The 21,675-nt window shown below is 49.6% G+C and overlaps 2 protein-coding genes across 14 annotated transcripts in view; one reads left to right on the top strand and one right to left on the bottom strand.

Moving 5' to 3' along the window:
* ARHGEF18 (Rho/Rac guanine nucleotide exchange factor 18) overlaps positions 1 to 11,406 on the top strand; it is a 50,396-nt gene extending 38,990 nt beyond the window's left edge. For 7 of the 10 annotated variants that reach the window (XM_086862752.1, XM_086862753.1, XM_086862755.1 and 4 more), the window contains 8 exons: positions 311 to 442; positions 1,447 to 1,562; positions 1,960 to 2,016; positions 2,516 to 2,563; positions 3,123 to 3,590; positions 4,260 to 4,584; positions 6,275 to 6,397; positions 6,490 to 11,406. In XM_086862752.1, the coding sequence (XP_086718878.1) occupies positions 311 to 442; positions 1,447 to 1,562; positions 1,960 to 2,016; positions 2,516 to 2,563; positions 3,123 to 3,590; positions 4,260 to 4,584; positions 6,275 to 6,397; positions 6,490 to 6,650 (1,430 nt within the window). In that variant the 3' untranslated portion in view covers positions 6,651 to 11,406. The remainder of the gene's footprint in view (positions 1 to 310; positions 443 to 1,446; positions 1,563 to 1,959; positions 2,017 to 2,515; positions 2,564 to 3,122; positions 3,591 to 4,259; positions 4,585 to 6,274; positions 6,398 to 6,489) is intronic. The other 3 variants (XM_023942994.2, XM_086862756.1, XM_086862757.1) reach the window with 1 other exon arrangement.
* A 2,702-nt stretch (positions 11,407 to 14,108) lies between these two features.
* On the bottom strand, positions 14,109 to 20,204 carry LOC111940318 (ectoderm-neural cortex protein 1-like). Of its 4 annotated transcripts, none has more exons than XR_015279179.1 (5): positions 20,125 to 20,198; positions 17,705 to 19,510; positions 16,704 to 16,794; positions 16,043 to 16,224; positions 14,109 to 14,326 (listed from the first exon to the last, which is right to left on the bottom strand). XR_015279179.1 is itself a non-coding variant. In XM_086862746.1 (3 exons), the coding sequence occupies exon 2, from the start codon at positions 19,493 to 19,495 to the stop codon at positions 17,726 to 17,728; it is 1,770 nt and encodes a 589-aa protein (XP_086718872.1). In that variant the 5' UTR covers positions 19,496 to 19,510; positions 20,082 to 20,204; the 3' UTR covers positions 16,256 to 16,794; positions 17,705 to 17,725. The 4 variants fall into 4 exon arrangements, 2 of the variants coding, with proteins under 2 accessions (XP_086718872.1, XP_086718873.1); XR_015279178.1 differs by having other exon boundaries at positions 20,082 to 20,195; XM_086862746.1 differs by lacking the exons at positions 14,109 to 14,326; positions 16,043 to 16,224 and having other exon boundaries at positions 16,256 to 16,794; positions 20,082 to 20,204.
* Positions 20,205 to 21,675: the final 1,471 nt, after the last annotated feature.

Below are 21,675 nucleotides of genomic sequence, written 5' to 3'. Positions count from 1 at the left end.
CATGTTTAGAAAGAAAATAAGCCCAAACATAGTTTCTATTAAAAAAAAAAAAAGAGAAAAAAAAGAAAAACCAAACACTCAAGGCTTGATAATCTTAACTTGCAGTTAAGGAAGAGCTCATCTTCATATGAAGAGCCTGTCATGCAGAGCTACTCACAAAGGAAAATTCTTCTGTACTGCAGGACATCTCAGACTGCCTGAACTTTTAGTGGACTTGATGGTTGAAATGTTTTTTTAGACTCATTAGCATGATAACTTGTATTGCTGCATAGACATGGCTGTTTATATGACGTGTTCTTCTCTCCCCCAGCTGAAAATCTCCAGGATTTTATCTTCACTCACTTTGGCAGTGCATCCTGTCAGCCTGAGGATGGCTCAGGACTCCCCAGGAGAGCAGAGACCTTTGGAGGATATGACAGTAGTCCCTCAGTTTCAAGTAAAAGTAAGAAAGGGAGCATTCTACATTTTTCTGATCTTTTTACTGTGGTTACTGTACAGAGCATATGAACAAGGAATTGTGGTGCTCATGTAAGGAAGCTTCACCAGGCTCTAAAAAGGAAAATCAGAGCAAACCTCCAGCATGTTGGATCTTTTGCTCCTGATACCAACACTAGAGAGCAGAGTAGGGCTCTCAGTGTTATACTGAGGACATTACTTTATAATGGCAATTATTTATAAGGGCAATTCTTTATCATTACTTCAGTTCCACACAGAACTCTAATTTTGTTAAAAAAGAATATGCTTGACTTGAAAACCTAGAAAATTTGAATTCAGCTGTTTGCTTGCATTATGTCATGAACACTATTTTCCACTTTGTATCTGCACAGTCACTAGAGGTTTGCTGAATCCTTAGATAATATGAATTGTCCTTTTGGCACAGATGATTTATCAGTTAATTAATAAAATAAGAGGAAAGACCAGATACTATTTATCTCCATTTTTGCTTCATGCATTAATTGAAAAAGCAAATGGCCCTTATTGCACTGGTTGTTAATCTCTAGAACACTTCCTGGTGTCTCTGGAAGGCTCCACACATCTGTCATGTACTTTTTACGAGAGGGGGTCCATCTCCCCTTACCTCCTTCCACACTCACAGTGGTGTTGCTGTGACTGCAGTATTCCTGCTGACCAGTATTCCATGTCATGAGCTTGCAATTCTGGGAGCTGATTATTTTCATGCAGACGTTGTGGTTGCTTCACTTAAAATAGCATAATGTAATTTGAACTTCCCCTCCCTGTTTATCTTAACCCAGTCTTCTCAAGTTTTTAAACTTTTTTGAGCAGTCCTATCTGTCACTGTTGCCTGATCTTCCACTTGGGATCAGCATGGAGAAGCCATGCAGTTGCATTTTGGTTCAAAGTCACCATGTTTTTCTGCTTGCTCTGACACTTACTGAGTTATCCCAGCTCCTGTGCTGGTGTGAGCTCTTCATACTCCTCTTTCAGGTGGCAGGAAGAACAGTGGTGGTGACCAGAGGCAGTGGGACTGGAGAGGCCCTGCACTGAGTTCAGATGTGCAACTCCATGACCTCTCTTCTGATGTAGAAGAAGGATCTCAAACTGTATGTTGAGTTTATGAGGGATTTAAATGCTTTTCTTTGCGTTCCTCGTCATGATAGCGGTGCAGAACAAATCTCACAAAGTTAGTTCTCATAGCTGGCAGGGCTAGACTGGAACAGCTTTGTCTGTAAAATAACTTGAGTATTAAGGATGTTTTGTGGGGCAACTTGGTAGCTCAGCATTTGAGAGGCAAGGCAATTCAGTTTTCCATTTGCTCATTTGGTGCTGTAGAATTAACATGAGCTTTAATCACCGCACTGCTGTTTCAGCTTGGCTTACAAATTCAGTGTTTTTGATGTATGTCCTTCAGTGCATGGGAGCAATCCCAGATTTTTTCTGGCAGCACTGCCAGTGCCCAACAAGTCTCCCTAGCAAATGTTGGTTTTGTCTCCCTTACAGAGTGATGGGACAAGGCTGGATGACAGCAGTGGTTTTCAGCCCACCATAGAGTCTCAGGTATGTTATTTCTGCTGTTAAGAAATCCAATGGCAAATAGCCATAGTATAATAATAGCATGTAAAATCCAGCCAAACCACCTGCAAAACTCAGTGTTTGTCATGTCTGTGGAACCCAGCACATTAACAGCTCACTGGCCAAACTTGCCTCTGAATCCCTGTGAGGTCTGTACCTGTGCAGTGATTCAGTGCTGGGGCACGGGAGGAAGTGATGGTTAAATAGTTCAGGTGAATAGAAGATGATGACTTCTTGGTGGAATCCCAGGGAGATTTGCTGGGCACTGATTCACATCTGCATAAGAATAATAAACTGAAATTCCTTGTGCCTGCATACTGGCTTTTGCTATGCTAGAGTACTCTGGTGGCCATGCTTATATTGTGTGGGTTTTTGTGCAGATACCATGGATTATTTTCACTGCTTAAAAATACATTAAAAAAAAAGCCTAAAGCCTCAAAACAAAGCTCTGCTCAATTGCCTAATTTTTTTTCCTCCCCTTCAGCTTGTCCAAAGGATACAGACACTGTTACAGTTGCTCTTCAGTCTTCAGGTAAACCACTATTTATGATCCAAGAGATCTGTTAGGCATCAAATATAGTAAAATTTATGCAGGTGTGGAGGGGAGCTACCTTGAAAATATCCCCTGAAGCTGGAGTGAAGTGCAGAATTTAGACCTGAGACTCAAGGAAACTGCCTAGTATTTTGGAGGAAGTGTTAGAGCTGTTGTCTTAAGTAATTATTTCCTTTTTCCTGCTCACTTAATTGTTTTCCTGCTTTGAGCTCTGTCTGCTCTCTGTGCTCATTGTTCATACACGTGTAGAAGTTAGTTGTTTTTACTGTTACCTTGTAATCAGTAATACTTTGACTGTTTTGATTCAGGGTAACAATTCTAGGTGCAAGAAATGTCCAGTTTGACACACATAAGCATAATTTATTTGTTTGGCCATCTTCAATATCATGCCAGTCACCATGGTCTGTACAAGCTGGAATTAAGATATGCTCTAGAAGAAAGATTCTGTGAGCTCACCTGGTAGATGATGTTGTCTCCTGCTCAGCTGTGCATGTTTTTTGAACCTGGGTGCCTAATGCTGGGCTTTTATCCCCTGCAGGCTGTGATATCTCAGCAGGACAGCTACATCGAGGTGCAGCGAGCCACCATGGCAGACCGGGAGAAGCAATATCGGCTGCAGTCCACCCGAGGGAATCTGCTGCTGGAGCAGGAGAAGCAGCGCAACTTCGAAAAGCAGAGGGAAGAGCTGATGAATGTCCAGAAGCTCCAGAGCCAGCTGAAGCTGGAGCAGCAGCGCCTGGAGAGGGAGAGGAGCCGGCAGCAGAGGGAATTTGAACTGACGGAAGCACGGCTGCAGGAGCGCGCGGAGGAGATGCGGCAGCTGCGGGAGAGGCTGAGCCAGGACAGGGAAGAGCTGGAGAGGCAGAGGGAGGCCTATCAGCACGACCTGGAGAGGCTGCGGGAAGCCCAGAGAGCTGTAGAGAAGGAGAGGGAGCGCCTGGATCAGCTGAAGAAGCTGAAGAAGCAGAACACAGTGTCGGGCACCTTCTCCCCTGAAATGGGCCAGGTGAGGGATTGGTTTTCTCACTTCTATTCCTAATAACCCGCTTGTTTCTGGATGAAGGTTGCACTTGCTGCAACACCAGCCTGGTTTTGCCTTTCACTGGGCTCCTCAAACCATCACCTGAAGTAGCTGGTGATGGCTACTCTCCAAAAGATCAGAGTTTGGCAGTTTTCCAGTTCACCCAGATGTCTGGCAATGAGAATATTTTTTAAAAAGATGGAAATGGAGAATAAGTTATTTTGAATTGTGGCTGACTGAGTAGTTTTCAAATTCAGGAATTGTCCTATTGCAGGCAAGTGATTGCAGAAGCAGTGCTACATCAACAGCATTTCGTACAGTTGATTTCTAAAAACATTTCTTGTGTTATAAATTTGGAGGTCTGATTAAATTGGTTCATTGCAACTTTCTGAAAGTCCTGCTTTCTCTCTGCTCTGTCATCACCCCATGCAGTCTGCTCTTTCCTAGGTTCACTCTTAAGCAGTTTGGAGCTGCTGAGGTTCTTTTCAGTGTCCAAGGACTTACACTCTTGCTCTTCCTTCTGTTCCCCAGGAACCTTTAGGCTTTGTCCACCCTGTTCTGCTTTGCACTAGGAAGTGCTTGGTGGTCTCTCCTCCTTGTGCTGCGGAGGGTGAAAATCCCTGTTTGATTTAGAGTGCCTTTTTCCTCCTGCAGAGCCAGATGATCAGTCACTCCATCAGCTTCAATGGAGAAGGGGTGGAACCATCTGCAGCTGGCTCCAAATCCTCAGTGAGAGTGAGCTCGGTGGCCGGGCTGGAGTACCTGGAGCGGCCGGAGCTGGTCCGCAGGGACAGCACCACCCTGGAGAGCCGGCCCTCCCTGAAGAACGAAGTGCCAATACATCTCCTGAGTGCAACCAACCAGATCCAGAAACCAGCTGCAGTCCAGCAGCAGATCCCCACCAAGCTGGCCACCTTCACAAAAGGCAGCAAGGAGAAAGGTGGCAAGAACAAAGCATCTCATAGGACAGACAGTTCAGGTATGTGTGATTTTATTCTGATCTCCACCAGGATCACAGGGAGACAGAACCCTGTAGTTAAACCTCTGAATGAAACCTAGAAATAAATATGCTACAAGCTAATAGTGTGTTTGCTGCAGTTAACATCTCTCAACCTCCTAAAATCCTGTTAGGAGTTCCATGTCTATAGTATTTAAATTGGAAATATAACCCAAAGGGATAATGTTAAAAATGGAGTTATGTATTCCAACACAACAGAATGGTGGTGAGAGATTGTAAACCTGGATGTAAAGTCTTCATGCCTAACTGTGGTATTAAATAAAAAGAATAAAAAAAAAAAAAGCTGCTGTGCATGAGTAAAACGTTTTGAGGCCAGCTTAGCCTTTTCTTGCTGTCTGTACAGAGTTGTAGTGGCATCAAATGCAGTGCTTTTCTTAGCACCAGTCAGTCATTAAATACAGATCTCCAGGCCAAAATTGAGATGCTGTGTGTGTTGTAGGGTTGAAAGGGGCTAATTTTGTCACAAATAGAAGCAAGTAAAAATGTAGTCACCCTGTCCTGGTGTAATTTCTGCTTCTAACTGCTGGGTACTGGAGTAGTGATCTTTGCCAATGACAGACACACTAAAAACCATTTTATCTCTACCAGTTAAAGTAGCCCCACTGCCAGCATAGGGGAATGGCCTGTAATTTTAAGTTACAAAATTATCTTTTTAGCATTGTGCTAGATTCAGACTTGGCAAGCTTGTCCATCAGTCTGCACTGCTACAGAGAACTCGGGGCCAAACCTGACAGAGAGAGCAGGGGGAGTGGCTTTGGCACATTGCAGGAACATCTGTCTCTGTCGTGCATAAAGTTTAGTGCCTTTGCAAACTTGCTTATGGTTTTGCACATTAATGTAGCCTGTATTCTCTTACTTTGCATACCAAATGCTGGTAATATAAAGTTCTAATGCCACATCTCCCCAGTTTATTTTTAATAGCTCTTACATAATGGTCTCTGCAGTGGAAATTGACTTAATGGTGTTTTTCTGTAATTTATATGAAAGGTATAAACCACAAATATATTGGTCTCTATTCTCTTGTGAGCATTAGTGGGCTTCATGCTTGTTATGCCCATGTGTAGATCTTAGAATAAAATGGAACAAAACTTTCTGTACCAGAGGCAAAACACTGTGTACTGAATTTGGGTTTTGTAACATGTAAGGAATGTGTACTGAGAGAGAGAAGTTCTTTAGATCCAGAATAGCCATTTCATAAACTGCTTTCATTGTTGAAACTAAGAAACTGAGAGGCTGTAACACCAGAATCAGTGGGTTGTGCTGTTGAGCAGCTGTGAGACAGATGGAGAGCAGAGACAAAGGTTCATCACAGCTCTGAGTGTTAGAAGTAGCACAAATGGTCATTTGATATTTCATTTCTACAGACAAAGATTTTTTTCTCTCTGCTGTACTTGAGAGAAGCAGAGCAGCTTCTGGGTTTTAAATCTGAGATTGCCAGGGTCTGCCAGTAGCTGAACTAGAAGTCTCAAGGAAGAGAAAAGTATTCATAGTTTAAACAGCTGAAGGCAAAATGCAGGTAGGATCAGCTCTTTGTGGTTTTGCAGCCTTCTTGGGTGTGTAAAGGTGTCAGTACAGTGGCCCCAGCATAAAGCAGTGACACTTGTGAAGTGCTGCTCACCTCAAATACTAAGTCATGAAATATTTCCTTCAGCATCTGTCGATCAGAAGCAGCTGCTTCCCCCCAGGCTTGTTGGACGAGAGGAGGCTGTGCTGAGAGGCAGGCGGTCAGCAAGTCCATCCCTCCCAAGCAGCCAGACCACTGCATTCCAGCCAGGTACGCCTTGGCCAACCTGCCTGTCCATGGAAGTGCCTCAGACTCTCTCTGCAGTCTTGTGAATATGTCTTCTTCCATTTTCTTCCCTCTAGAACTGTATGGCCCTACAGATGCTCAGCCCGAAGCACTTTCATCTGCCTCAGCGACCCTCTTCAAGCCCAATAATGTTCAGGTCCAGCCTCTGGTGCCCTCTCAGCCCAGCCTGTTGAATGTGCAAGATGATACCAGCAAAGAAGATGTCATTTTCTTCTAATTGTTTCCATTTGAAGATGCATCACCTGACACACTGTTTCAAGAACTCAGGCCCCAGTGTGCACCATGGTGGAGACCAGACATGGATGTCTTCTGATCCCTGCCCAGTTACTACAAGCAAGGACCAGACCAGGATTATTGTCCTGCTTTGTTCGTTTCTCTGCCATCGGCTCAGAACAAGGGCACAGTAGTAACAATTTGCTTTTAAATTCTCCAGTGTATTGACACATGGCATGGCTATATCAATTCAGAGCATGTGAAAATTCTGACATTTATTGTAATGTGCTCTTTTTTGGAGAATGTAACTGTTCATGGGCACCATCTTGTAAATTGTTATCGGTGATGTTGAACCACCCAGATTTTTATGTATAAAGGTTTAGTAGTAGGCCCCAAAATGGCTGCGAATTTTTAAATCTGTTTTCCCAGGTCCAGGTCAGTAATGGGTTGTGTGTTGGTAACCAGGTGACAGCAAGCCAGTCCCCTCCCAGCCAGGTGTGCCAGGCACTGTGAACCCAGTGGCACAGTCCCCGTGGCCAGGTACAGTGGAAGAGAAGGTAAGGTGAGCTTCTGACAGCGTCTTCAAGGGGCAGGAGCTCCGCCTGTCTGTGGAAGAGAAGGGTTGGACATGTAAGAATTCACAATGAGGATGAAGAGTTGGACTGAATGCACATTTCATTGGCCACCAGCGTCACTGGGATCCTGTCTCCCTGTTGGGGACAGCAGTACAGGTTCTCAGGCAAACTCATGAGTCAGTTCAGAAGGAACTTAAGAGACTTGGATTTTGTTCTTTGTTGAAGACATGTCTAAGAAGTGTTTGAATGCAGTAATTTATTGTCTTGTTTAATCCTGTTTTCTGCATCCTTTATTTGTCTGTTAATTTGTTGGGACTTTACTCCCAGTACCAGAAGATATCAAAGCTGCTGTTACTGCAGAGACTTCTCTGCAGCACTGTGTTAGGAATGAAGGGAATAAGAACTGTTTGGTTTTAGAATTAAAAATAATTATGATTAAAAAATACTCTTAGCTAAACCTGTGTTTAGCTTTCAGCTAAACCAGCTTTGATACCTCTTGTGAAATGGGTCAGTTCTTGATCATGGAATGGTGGAGACATTAAGTGTTTTGCTGAAAAGGCATTATTTCCCTTTGTAGTAATTTGCACAGTCATTTTTTGTTGTGTTTTTTGACTCTGTGTCTCGGATTCTTTTCCCACCCTCACCCAAGGATGTGTGTTCTGGTGTGTGTTGAATGTGACTGGTCAGATAATGATACACAGGAGAGATTGTTTTGGGGTATTGTTACAGAATTAAAGGAATCAGGATCTCGTAGCTTAAAATCTTGGATAAATACTCTTCAGGACATGATTGATAATGGCTTTTTTTTAATATCTTTAACTGATTTAAAGTGACTTTTGCAGCAGTGGATGGAAGACCTGGTCAGTTCTCCATCCAGTCTCATGGCAGTGGATCCAGTGGTGTTTGCCAGTCTCCTCAAATCACTGAGCTGTCCCTGTGATTGGGCCCTGTGTGGTGTTAGTGATGTCTTTAAGGCCATAACTTCTCTTTGCTTGAGAGTTTTAAAATTATTTCAGTAGTAACAGTGCAAGAAACTTTATCAATTTTCAGCAGGAAACAACAGCAGTTAATATTTTCAAGTAGTGGTAATTTGGGTTATTGCCTTCAGATAAGAAATGAAAAACCCAAATTTAGTGGTAGGAGAAAGGTAAGCTACAAAATATTGAATAGGTCTTAGGGACAAGCACATCTGCTGGAACAGTTCTTGGATTTAAGGGTCTTTTTCTTTTGTGGTGCTGGTACAAACCTGAGGCAGTGGCACTGAGTTCAGTGAGAGGAAACTCCAAACTGGCTCCTTACCAGATTGGGGATGTTCCCTCAGCCCCCAACAAGTGAAAATGGACACACTTGGCTTTAATAGCAAAGGACTGCATGGTAAATCAGCATTGCAGAACCTGGAGTGATTGTTAGCAGGAAACAGTGGGACTGTTCCACTGATGATTTGGGTTGTTGGAATACCATATCTTCGGTGATCAGAACAGAGTTCCACTCCATATTTCATTTTTGCATTCCAAAAAGTTAGTTTGGAATGGAGGGGAATTCTTCAAACCAGCGTAGCTCCTGATCCATGCAGCAGTGTGGGATCCAGCAGCTCTGTAGGACTGGCACTGACTTTTCCACTGGGTGATGTCCAGACTCCAGTCACCTCTGGTCCCCTGTAATTTCCCCTGGAAGCACACAGGGAAGCAGCAGGAATGCACAAGACGTTCTCTCCTTCATGATGTGGTTTGGGCCACTCCTTGTGAAAACTCGATGCCCCCATTGCCTTAAATTACCAGGTTTTTAGGAGTTGTAGCCTAAAGCTAAGTTGCATCAGTGGAGTAAATCACCTCAGCCAAAAAGGGAAGTCAGTTTTGGTGCTTGGAAGTAATTTTTCGAAACATTTATTTAGATTTATTTTGTGCCTGTCCTAAAGTATGGGAGGGAGTGTTGGAAGGGCTGGAGCAGCTCACTGGCTGCTTTCTTCTTCTGTGCAATGGGCAAATTTGAATATAGAACAGTGACATGTAGAAAATGAAGTCTGCAGTGAGGTCCCATTTATTTTAATGCTTTAACTTAAATGTAACTTTTTTAATATTTCTTGTCAGCAGTGCTTGAAATAAGTTTTGGCTGTTAACAAATGGACACAGGCCCATGACAGACCAGGCTGTTGGGTCAAACTCCAGAAGCTTCTTGGAATATGGGTCTTCAATCTGTAACTGAGAAATGAGCTTAGAGGTCATTCTGTGTCCTCAGTGCACGTGTCTGGCTGCAGCTGTCTTTATGAGACCTGTTTGCACCTGAGCAGAGACGGTGTCTTCTGTCACTTGGGTCAGCCTGGAGAAGCTTTTGGAACTTGTGGGTGCTCTGGTACCTCATTGCTACCAGAGTCTGGGCAGGGGATCTGTAGAAGGCTGAGGGAAGCAAGTGAATTATTTTCTTATAAGGAATATGACTTTCTTTAAATTAATCATGGGTTTCTTCACTTGTGCAAAACTGAATCTGTGAAATTGTTAACAAATTGCTCCAGTTGAGTGAACTGATTTTGGACTCTTCACTCAAATCTTGTTCCTAGAAAAATAACTCTTCTAGGTAAATTAGATTGCAAAGTACTGCTGTGTCCTGGGCTAAGTAACCTGCTATTGATTCTGAGTCACATCCTTCCTATTGGACTTTTTGATCGCTTCAGATAAAACTTTCCTTTTAAGTGATTTGTGAGGATTAGACAGTTCAAAATTCTGTGCCTCCCAGGTGCCTTTTGGCTTCTTTCTGAGCTGGGGTGTGGAGGAAATGCCAGCATGAGCTTTGAACTGCCGCCATGTTTGCTTGGTGTCACAGCCTTAAAATTATCAGCATGTTTGTCCTTCAGTATTGTGGTGTTGCAATGTAGAGGCTGTTTCTGTGGTTCTGATTTCAATTTGAACTCTGCTGTTGAGGAGGCTTCCTCTTTCTCTTCCCATCTGGAACGTGGACGTTCCGTGTTCCAGGCTGAGGATGCCTCCGTGGCCACTAGTGCTGAGCACAGCTGCAGTGTGTGTGTTGTGGATGCTTCTCTAGTTTTTAACTGTGCTGTCTGTGGATTGTAGCTGTGGCATGTCCCAGGAATTGAGATCGCTGATCATCCCCCAGCGTGAGGCAGAATTGGTGTTCCTAGAGACGCTTGCTCATCCAGGTACTCGCCTTCCTGCACAGCTAGGAGTCATTCTAAATAATTTGCAGGCAGTTTTGTCTTTCTGAGTAGTGATCAGATGATTCTGCATACATGGAGCTTGGTGTTTGTCATTTGCATTTACAATGAGAGTCGAAACTTAAACTAGGAAAGGGTTAAAAATACTTACTTCATTTTACTTCTAACTCTGCGGAATGGGAGCTGAGGCTCCCCGGTGCTGCTCAGTGGAGTCCCTGTGTGTTGTGCCCCCCATGCAAGGGAGTTTGGAGATTTTGTTGTCTTCCCCAGCAGTTCTCACATTTACCAGGAAACAGATCTGCATGCCAGGTTACACAAGTGCTGTAGGCAAAGCAAAGCCTTTCCCCTGCTCTCTCTTCGAGACCAGACCCAACATCTTCGTAACCACTGGCGACTTCATCGTCCACCATCAGCACGTTCCTCTTCAAACAGCATGTGTGTGAGCTCTGGTTCATAACATTTGTGCCATGTTTATAAATCAGTTTTTTATATTTTTGTACTGAAAGAAATTGGAGCACTTTAGAAAAGTTGATTTCAAATTCCATTTCTGTCTGTAGCCGGAAGGAGATCTCTCATGGGTGTAGATCCTGTTGGTACAACTGCGTGCATCTCACTCAGAGCTGTGAACTCTCTTGACGCTCTTTAGTCTTAGGTCTGGTTTCTAGGCCCACCTTGCACTGTAAAGATTTAATAAATAATCATGGTCCATGGTTAAATTGACCATTTTGTTGGGGAAGAGTTTGGTTTTGTTTTTTCGTTAGGGTGTAAACATTGTAAATATTTCCTTTACTGTTGATACTGCAGTAGCAACATCTTTGTAGTCTTTATTTTATTTGTAAAGTTGATGGTTAAATGTTAATATTCTGTTGAATTGTGCACTCTTGATTAATTGTAAACATGATCTTAGCACACCAAATGATGATTTTTACAATGATTGCAATGTTTCTCCACTGAAGGATTTCAGAGCTGCAATAGGACTGAAACCAACTTCTAGCAATAAAAAAAAGAACATTTAAAAACTGTCTGCCTTTACATCTATGTAATTATTTATTGCTTTCTGTTTAAATGGAGATCAAAGCAGCTGCCACTTCTCACGTGCTTCTCATTTTCTACCCTGGACAGAAATAATGTGCCACAGGAGCAAAACATGCTTTTCCAAAGGAGAGGACGGAGCATAGGAGGTGTTCAGTGCAGAACACAAATAGCTGCAGCCCTTGGCAGTGAGGTGAACACCTGAGGGAAAGATCAGCTGCTCCCAAACATCTGAACTCTGCTGCTGAGAGAGAGAACTCGCTGGAGTTGCTTACATTAGCGTGGAGGTGCTTTGCATGGTGCCAGCCTGAGACATGCCTGGCTCTGTCCCAGGCAGTATCGGTTCCCACTTGGAACAAGGATAACAAAAATAGAAACTTTCTCCCTAGTGCTCGTGCCAGTTTGGCAGCCCTTGCTGCCAGCACCATCCCATAGCCTCTGGCTGGGGCTGCTCTTCCCAGCGCTGCAGCAGCCTGAGTTTCCTGCTGAAATCCCCACAGCTGGCAAGCGAATGCAAGAGCTGGAACCTCCAGTCATTTCTAGAGAGGAGAACAGATGCAAAAGCAGGGAGACAGTGGGAGAGCTGGGTGCTTGAGAGATTGGTGCTCTCAAGGAAGAGGGAGAGGTTTATCAGCAGAATCCTGCGCTGCAGCCGGGGCTGAGGAGAGCCCTGAGCCAGGGGTGGTGGCAGTGCCAGCGGTGTGGTGTGACTGTCACCACCTTTGGGGTTTATCAAAGCAGCTTTGGGGGACCCTGGGCCTTTGTGTGCAGGAATCAGTGAACAAGCCAGCATTTGTCAGCCTCTGAAGTTGTGTCACATCTGTGTTGTGACACAAACTGGAACTCGGCTGGAAAAACAAAATTTTTTCTACTTTTCCACATAAATAATCAAAGACCAGTGTTTGAAATTTGGTCTTATGGGAACTAACAATCTGTCATGTGAGAGAATGACGTCTCAGAGTAAGTGTGTGTAGAAGCTTTTGCTTGTGTTCTTTTTAGGAAAATATTTCTTCCATGTGTGAAGCTCCTGGGAGCTGAGCCACAGTTGCCTGATGGAGATCAGTCACTGCCTCTGTGCCTCCAGACCTCGTGTCTGTGTCACCACAGCAAGGCCAGTCACTCCATGACCATTTCTAAATACTTTTTGGCAGCAAGAAGTGGAATCAAAGTGGTTTTGTGGGGGACAGCAGGGAGGGAGAGTCTGGGAGAGAAGCTAAGTGGAGCTGCACTGCGCTCTTGTGCAGCTGTTTTCATGTCAGACCTGCAGGAATTGTTTCCAGGAAGACAAGAACAGCCTGGATCAGGAAAATCCAGGGTTAACATGGCCAAGAGGGATCCCTGCAGCACAGATTCCCACTGGGAACTGCCCAGCTGCAGCAGCCCAGACCTCAGCAGAGGCAAGTTTAAATCCCGGGCGGAATTTGCATCTGTTAGAAGTTCGGTGCTGCTGCAGCCATCCCTGTTCAAAGGTGTGTAGGTGTTGCTGTGTTCAGTTTTTGCCACAACAGCAGGGCAGACATTCCTTGGGGATTGCAAACACCTTTCCTGGCAGTGGCACTGATAACGCTGTCACTGTGAGACACGGAGGGTGTGACTTCAGGACACGGCTGGCGCTGCCTTCAGAGCTGGTAATTTGCTCACCCCGATATTCCAGCAGCTCCGCCCTGCCTTGTCTCCCTCTCCAATCTGCAGCTAATTAACCCGAAACCCAAACCACATTCTTTCTGTGCATGAATCATGCCGAGGCCATCGGCAATGACCAGCTTTATGCTAAACCTCCCTCTTTCATGTGGGTGAGACAAGGCTGATGGTTCCCATACGTGCATCTGAGATTCATCTGTGAGCCAGATGCTCGAGGACAAACATGCACAAAGGATATTGGCTGCACAGTGTGCTCCAGCAGTGGGAATGTGCTGCTCGCTGCCTTTCCCTTTCCTCAGCCCTGTGACTCAAATCCGGTTTTATTTCTCATCCCAGCAATGGGGCCAGCCCAAGGCTCAGCAGCCCAGGGATGTGGGGCCTGTCCTACATTGTCTGCTGCTCCTGTGCCCGTGGGATCTGGCAGAGGATAAAAGCCAAACCCTGCTGGAGCACACGACACAGGGTCCTCAGCTCTGGGACTGTCACAGGCACTGGAGGCTCAGACAGGGCAGCATCGCTTTGTTCTGGGGCTCCTTGACTTTGCACGAGGGCCTGGAGGGACAGGACACAGGGAATGGCTCCCAGTGCCAGAGGGCAGGGCTGGATGGGATATTGGGCAGGAATTGTTGGCTGGGAGGGTGGGCAGGCCCTGGCACAGGGTGCCCAGAGCAGCTGGGGCTGCCCCTGGATCCCTGGCAGTGCCCAAGGCCAGGCTGGACGGGGCTTGGAGCAGCCTGGGATGGTGGAAGGTGTCCCTGCCATGGCAGGGGTGGCACTGGATGGGATTTAAGGTCCCTCCCAACCCAACCATTCCATGATTCCTCATTCACAGGACCATGAAAACTCCTTGCTGACAGCACAGTGGGGATGTGCCTCTCCCATGTCAGAGCAGCAGCTGATGTCATTTCTCAGTGTGGAGCAGTGCCTTGCTAGACCTGAAGCCATCCCAGATGACTACACATGAAATGCAGATCTCTCAGGGAATTTCAGGTGTGCAATGTCTCTTTTCCCTTCTGGAACATTGGAAGTCATGAACAAAACCACACTGTGTATAATTAAAACTTTGTTTTTCCTGGGCTGCCATGAGTTACCATTGTAACAGTTCCTTGCTAGATGTGAGGTGGGTGTGCTGCAGAACATTTTCATGATCCATATCCCATCTTTACCAGGAAGGGGAGTTTCTCAGCCTCTGCTGTGCTTGGAAGGGAGAAAGGCCACAATGCTGCCTTGGTGCTCTGGCAGCAAGAGCTGCTGAGCAGGAGGCACCTACAAAACCAAGAAACAATTCCCTTAAAATCAACCCTGTCTGTCTTGTGGGCAGGAGGGGGGTGGATCAGTCTGATCGCAGATTTCTCTGGCTGTGGTGCCTTCTAAGCTTTGTGTGAGAAGAGGAACATCCCATGGGACAGTGATATCACACTTTGTTTTACCTTTGAGCCCAGTGATGCCCATGTGAGTTGTCTCTTCTAGATGTGAGTTTGGGCTGGGGTCTAACTCCTGCAGCTGGAGATGCAGACACACAGTGGGGGTTGGGCTAGGAGAGGTCTGGGTTTGAGCTATGCTGAGATTCTAAATGAATTCTATTAATTCACAAGGATTTCTACCCCAGCAACCAAATTCACCTCGAAATCAAATTCACCTACAGCTCAGTTGGCCTGAACCTTCTGGCCCTGGCACTGAAGCAGCGAGTGGATCCAGCATGGAAATGTCAAACTGGGAAAACAGGTCTGTTGGGACGACTCGGGCACACAGCAGTGGAGCTCCCTGGTTTTCCCCAGGAGCTGGGAGCTGGTTCCTGCCAGGGGAGGTGGAGCTGGAGGGGCAGCACAGGGCTCTCTGCCAGGTGAAGGAGTGATGCAGTTCAGTCCGGGCTGGCTTTTGTTGCTGGCTTTGCTGCCTGCAGCAGGGAGACTCCGCGAAGCAGCCCAGCCTAGGTGTGCTTGGATTGAAAGGAGGGAGCGATGCCCAGCCCCTGCAAAGGCTGCAGCAGCAGCAGCAGAGCTGGGGCTCGTTCCCCCAGCTGAGAACAGCCGAGCCTGGCTCAGATAACGCCCAGGCAGACGGATCCGTGCTGCTGGAAGCTGCTCCATCCCCGGAGCGGGAGGCGGATGTGGCAGGGAGCCAGCGTTTATTGCTTGGCAGCATAAACAAAACAGCTGCTGCTGCTCAAACGCCATGAATGAAACCTCTGCTCCTCTGACTGAGCACAGTCGGACTCTGTCCAGCCCTCAGGAGTAGCTGGAGCTGTAACAAAGGTGAGGCAGCTCCTGGCTGGAGAACAGGGTTGGAGACGCTTCCAGATGGCTGCTGGTCCCAGCAGAGTCCTGCACTGTGGCTTTCCCTGCTTGCAAGGCACAGCCAGGCTGGCAGCTGCTGGATGGTTGGATCCCATGATCTTAACAGCCTTTTCTCATCAGAATGAGTCTGTCTCCCTGCTGCTGCCTGTGTGCTCCAGGAGGGATGTGGGCTCCTCTCCCTGCAGCCTGACCAGCTCCCGTTGGGCTCAGCCAGCGATGGAGAGGAGGCACAACAAGGCTTCGTGAAAAAAGGCCCAGCCTGGGGGCTGAAAATGGCAAAAGCATCAGAAAAGGGGGTGGAAATGAAGCTGGTGCATCTGCTCCAGCCCCCAGCAGCAGGGCAGCTCCCCTCCTTTCTATCCTGCTGGCTCTTGCCTGTGCAAGCAGCTCGGAAGAGTTGTGACACTGATTTATTTAATTCTGAAATAATGGATCACACCCAAACCATACTTCTGTGGTGAGACAGTTGTACCTTTGGTGCCTGTTTCCTCTGACCATGCTGGTTCCTGTCTCACCTCCTCCCCTTAACAGAGCTTTTCTTTCCCAGGCACTGCCTCCCCTCACCTGGAGCAGGGCCTGGAGCACAAAGCCCTTTGGGACAGAAGGGGCAGCACTTTCTCCCATTCTTTTGGAAAGTAAGGAAACCCCACTCTGTGAAGAGTGACCAGAAAAGGGTAGAGAATACCTTAATCTTTGAAGTTTTGAAGAGTTTTGTGTCTCCTTCAAAGCTAGAAGGCAGTGTGAGATCTGAGCTTTCCTCAGTGCCAAGTTACACAGGTACAGGAAGATCTGAGCCCTTGATTTGGACTGCAGCAGGGACTGCTCCTCACTGCTCTACTAAATAATGTGGGCTGGGAAAACCTGCACCTGAAACACACAGAACAGGCAAGGGACATGGTGGATTTTATTCAAATTTATTGAAACAGCTCCAGGCTGAGTAATAAACTAACAAAACTGCTGTATAAAAAAGAAATAAATGTACAGAACCAGCCCGTGGGCAAAGTACTTCACATGCTCTGACATTCCAGGCTACTGCTCGGGTGCTGTGAGTCCCAGCAGTGCAGTCCTGCAGCTGGTCAGCAGTGTCCTTTCTCCTTTCTAGTACCACTGAAACCAAAATAATCCCTCTGGTTCCTGCTCCGAGATTGCACAAGTTAGGAGAAAACTTGGAGACCTTTTTCTATCTCAGGGGACAGCACAAGCTGTCATCCCAAGGAGGTCCCCCCGTGCCTGTCCCCTCCCCGGCCTGACCAAGGGGATGGATTTGCAGAAGCAATTCAAAGCCAAAGCCGAGCTGCCTTGAGCCCTGCTGGTGCTGATGGGCTCCACGCTGGCACCCAACTCACAGACTCCAGGTGGAGGAGGTGCTCCTGCTGCCTGCATGTTCCATCTGCATCCTCAGCCAAGGGAGGCACTTGGCAAAATCAGGTGTGAAGCCTGTGGTGCAGAGCAGAGCATTGTGAGACCAGGGCACAGCAACCCCAAGCCCACTCCTCAGGCCTCAAACCCCAGAGAAATCCCAGCAATGATGCTGATTTCCCTCCACAGCCAGGTATTTTCTAAAGGTACTACTGGATATTTTATTACAGTAAATAATTTTATTTAGACAGTACGACTCCTGCAAGGAGAAAAGGAAAACCCTGCAGGGTCTGTGATTCACTGGCATCGTTTCTGCCAAAAGCCTTTAGAAAAGGTTTAATTCCAGTTGCAAATGTTGAAAGTCAATCTCTGTGTAGCAGAAAAGCAATGGCATGAAAGGGACACCAGGGAATAATTAGAAGCAGAGAAACCCTGTGTTTATACATAGACAAGGCTTGTCTTATAAATGCAATTACCCACCATTCTGGGACTAAATCCCAGCTATAATCTTGTTCTGGCACCAGCTCACAGCCCTGGCGTCCCACAAGACATTTGGGTGCCACTGGCAGATTAAGCGTGGCACCAGGAGGAGGAGGAGGCTGTGCTAAAAGCAGCAGCCGGAGCCGGTGGCACCACGGGGTCTGTCCCAGCTCCTGCAGACAGCCTGCCTGCAAAAACATCGACTCCTCCAGCCTCCTGACCCAGCCACGACACCCAATCCTCACACACAGCATTCCCCAAAATCCTTGCACAGGCCAAGATGCCAGGTTCAGAGTCTTGTTATTTATACTGATTTTCTCCCTGCAGTGTTTCAGCACCTAGAGAGATCTCTCTCCTGCAGGGGTTTTAGATCCCACACTACCAGCCTGAAGTTTTGGAGCTGATGTTCACACGAGGCTGGAATAACTCCAGTTCAGAGCCACGTGCATCTGCCCCTCAAGTTTTAACCTGCTACAGAGGAGCTCTGGCTGACCCACAGCTATTTTACCTTCCAGGTCCCTCGCCACGCTCAGGCAGACAGGTACTTCCAGGTGCTGACGAAGGCGGTGGGGATGAGGGCGTAAGGCACCGTGGTGACGCTGCTCCAGGTGTCGGACGAGGGGTCGTAGCAGTCCAGGGTTTTGCAGCGCTGAGCCCCGCAGTAGCCCCCCACCACGTAGAGCCTGTTTCCCGAGGTGACAGCGCGGCAGCTGATGCACTTGGCGGTGACATCCCCAAACTTGGACCACTGGAAAGTGTCGCTGTGGAAGCGGTAAGCGGAGCTGGCCGAGAACTCCGTGTCCCCGCCGATGACGATGACGTGGCTGCCCACCACGGCGGCGGCCGTGTAGCGCCAGGGCTGGGGGCAGCTGGCGGGCACCGTCCAGCGGTTCTGGCAGGGGTCGAAGCACTGCACCTTGGGCAGCTTGTTCTGGTTGGCGCTGGTGCCCCCGAACACAAACAGCTTCATCTTGGCTCCCACCACGGCGGCGTTGCTCACGCCTTCCCGGAGAGGAGCCACCAGCGACCACTTGTCCAGCTGAGGGTCGTAGTGCTCCACCTGCTTGAGGGACACGGAGGGAGAGGCCGGGAATGCCCCGCTCATGGCCGTGTGACCCCCCACCACGTACAGGCAGTGGTCCAGCTCGGCGGAGCCGTGGCCAAACCGCGCCACCAGCATGGGAGCGGCTTTGGCCCACTCGTCGTGGAGGGTGTCGTACACCCAGACGTCCCTGGAAGCGCCGTTCTCGGAGCCCTTGCCGCCGGTGATGTAGACCTTGCAGCCGATGGCGCAGGCGCTGCACTCCTTGCGGGGGCTGGGGATGTCGGCACGAGGGATGATCTCGCTGCTTTTATGGTCCAGCATGTAAATCTTGTCACACATGAAGGTCTGGCCCCCGAGCAGCAGCAGGGCCTGGCTGACCTTGCGGGGCCGGGCGCAGCACCCCGTCACCAGCCCGTCGTTCTGCAGGATCTTCATTTTGCATCGCACGGCGTCGGCCACGATCTCCTCCCCCAGCTTGTGGCTGGTCACCAGCTTCTCACAGGCCACCTGCTTCCGCAGGTAGGACTCGGGCAGCAGGGCCAGGCGGACGGAGCGCAGCAGCTCGGGCAGAACTTCGTGGCGTCGGGGCAAATCGTAGCGGATCCAGCCTATAACGGCTTCATAGACCAGCGTCTCATCCTCTACCTCCAGCTCCTCGCTCTCCACCAGCTCCAGCAGCTTGTCTTTGGGCAGTCGGAGGAAATCTTCAGTCTTGCACAGCGAGGTGAAGTTGGCCAAGGCCATCCTCCAGGACAGCTCCAGCAGCCGCTCGCAGCAGTGGGCATCGGACAGCAGCAGCATGTTCAGGCAATTCCCAGGGTAGAGATTCTTCTCCAGAAAGTCAGCCGAAGCATCCCGGATATCCTGGAACTGCAGCATGTCCCCGGCCTCCAGCAGGGACTCGGCGTTCTCCTCGTTGATCAGCACCCGGGCTGAGTAAGCGTAGTCCAGCAGCAGCTCCAGCACCTCGGGGTGCAGCGAGTCGTGGAAGTTCACCTCGGCATCTCTGCTCTCCTTCAGGCCCCCGCTGAACATGGCGTTGAAGTAGCGGCTGCAGGCGGCCAGGACGGCGCGGTGGCAGGGGAAGCTCTGGTTCCCAGCCCGCAGCACCACGTCGGTGAAGAGGTTCTGCTGGCGGAGCAGGTTCAGTTGGGTGAGGAGACTGTCGGCGTGGCCCGCTTTGTGGAAGAGGTGGATGTTCATGGAGCCGGAGCTCGAGCGGGATTTCCGGTTCTCGTGGCTGCTGACGGACATAGCGCTGGGGCCGTGCTGCGGGGCAGAACCGGCGGGTCAGCACGGGCAGCGCGGCCCCGGGCCCGGCACGGCCGGAGAGGAGCCGGTGGCGGGAGCGCGGTCCCGCAGCCGCGGGGCACCCACCCGGACGGGGCACCGGGAGCTCCCGGACCAAACACCCCGGCAGCGCACGGCTCCGCCGGGTCTCACCTAGTACCGGGGAGGGGGCGATGTGCGCTCCCGGTGATGCCCGGGCCCCGCCCGCCCCGCGGTCCCGCACCCGGCGCAGGGGTCCCCACCCGGCTGCGCTGTCCCGCGCCTGACTCGGTTATTCTGCACCCGGCCCCGCGTCCCACACCTGGCCCAGCTGTCCCGCACGGTTCCCCTATCTCGTACCCGGTCCCGCGCCCGGTTCCGCACCCGGTTCTGTACCCGGTTCCGCACAGCCCCTGCTATACCGTACCCGGTCCCGTAGCCGGTTCCGCATGGTTCCCCCATCCTGCACCCGGTCCTGCACCCGTTCCCACAGCCGGTGCCGTACCCGGTCCCCGCTATCCCGTACCCGGTTCCGTACCCGGTCCCCACTGTCCCGTACACGCTCCCGTACCCGGTTCCGTTGCCGGTCCCGCCCGGTCCCTGCTATCCCGTACCCGGTTCCGTTGCCGGTCCCGGTCCCGCTCCGCTCCAGCTCTGCCGCCGCCCCGCCGCCGCCGCGTGGCCGCCCCGTGCCGGCCCCGCCCCGCCCGCCCCGCAGCCAATCAGCGCCCGCGGCGCCCGGCGCTCGCTCTTTGTGAATGGGAGGCGGGGCCGGCCGTGCGCATGCGCCGCCCGCTGGCCCCGCCCTGCCCGCGGGCAGCGTGGCCGTGTCCCCTCCCCACGTGTGCGGTGACCCCCGGTGACCCCCGGTGATCCCCGGTGTCCCCCGGTCCGAACATCGCGGCGCGGCCCGAGCCGCGGCCAGCCGCGCCATGGGGCCGGGACGGCGGACCTGAGGCTCCCGAGCGCGGCGGAGCTTTGCGGACCGAGTCACCCGGCCATAAAGGGCCATAAACGGGGCAGCCGCGCTGGGATCAGCAGCGCCTGCCCGCGGCCTTTGGATCCCGGCCTGCTGACACAGGCAGGTCGCGGCCGAACAAACCAGCCCTGCTCAGCAAATGTTTTCCTGCATGGAGCCCACCTGAGAGATGTGGAGCCCGGCCCATCAGCTGCACCGCCAGCACCAGGGCAGGGTGCTTGCCTCGCCAAGGGAAGGAACCATCGCCCTCTCTCAGGAGCAAGAGACGAGTTGGGCAGATGGCCACATCAGAAAAGAAGAAAACGCCAAGTTTTGGGAGGATTTAGTCTGCTTGCACAAGGTCTTGTGCTAAAAATGAGCGAGTGCTGCCCTGGAGAGGCAGCAGCAGCCACCACGGGTGTTTAAACACTGTGTGTCAGCAGGGATCAAAACCTCCTCAAGAAAAAATACAAATTCCAGCAATTCTGAATTACCCAATTTTGATTTATCTCTGCATGTTCCAGCTTTACCCGCTGCAAATTAATGTCAATTGTTGAGGAATTGATGAAGCAAATACACCTAGAGCATTTTACCATGTCCTTTCTCTACATTAAAATTAATGAATGGTTAAGAGGTTTATTAATTTAGCATCAGGAGTTATGTGGGGTTTCTTGGTTTGTTTTGGTTTTTTTTAATTGGCAGAGCTACACCTTGTTCTATGCTGAGCAGTACAGCGAGTCTTGGAGGAATGATTCAATGGGGTTAAGAATACAAAATAAATCTGATTTATTATTAAAAAACACTAAACTGCAGCAGAAGCCACCACAGTGGGTGACAGGATCAGGCAACAGCCAGAGCTGTCCCCAAGCAGAAGGACTTGGGTGCTCTCCCTGTTCAGGCACAGGACTGAGAAAAGGAGAGAAATAACAAGAGTCTCCTCCAGGTAAGGCTTGAGTTGTACCAAAACCTGTCAGTCAGGCAGCAAATCCCCAGCACAGCCAGGAAGGCATCCTCAGGGACACTGCAGGGTGAAGGTCCAGATAAACACCAAGGACAGGACAAAGGATAGAGTATCCAGGCCTCACTCTGCTCTTTGAACACAGGCAAGACCAGTGTTTCCCCGTGTCCAGGCCAGAAACAACAACACAAGCCAAGGTCAAACCTCCTGGAAGTGCAGCCTGTGCCGAGCTGGGGGCAGGGACACGCA

The sequence above is a fragment of the Cyanistes caeruleus genome, chromosome 25 (genome assembly GCF_971803275.1).
Source record: "Cyanistes caeruleus chromosome 25, bCyaCae1.hap1.1, whole genome shotgun sequence".
Taxonomy (NCBI): domain Eukaryota; kingdom Metazoa; phylum Chordata; class Aves; order Passeriformes; family Paridae; genus Cyanistes; species Cyanistes caeruleus.
Note: the sequence above shows the minus strand (reverse complement) of the source record. Positions and strands in the feature narration are given on the sequence as shown.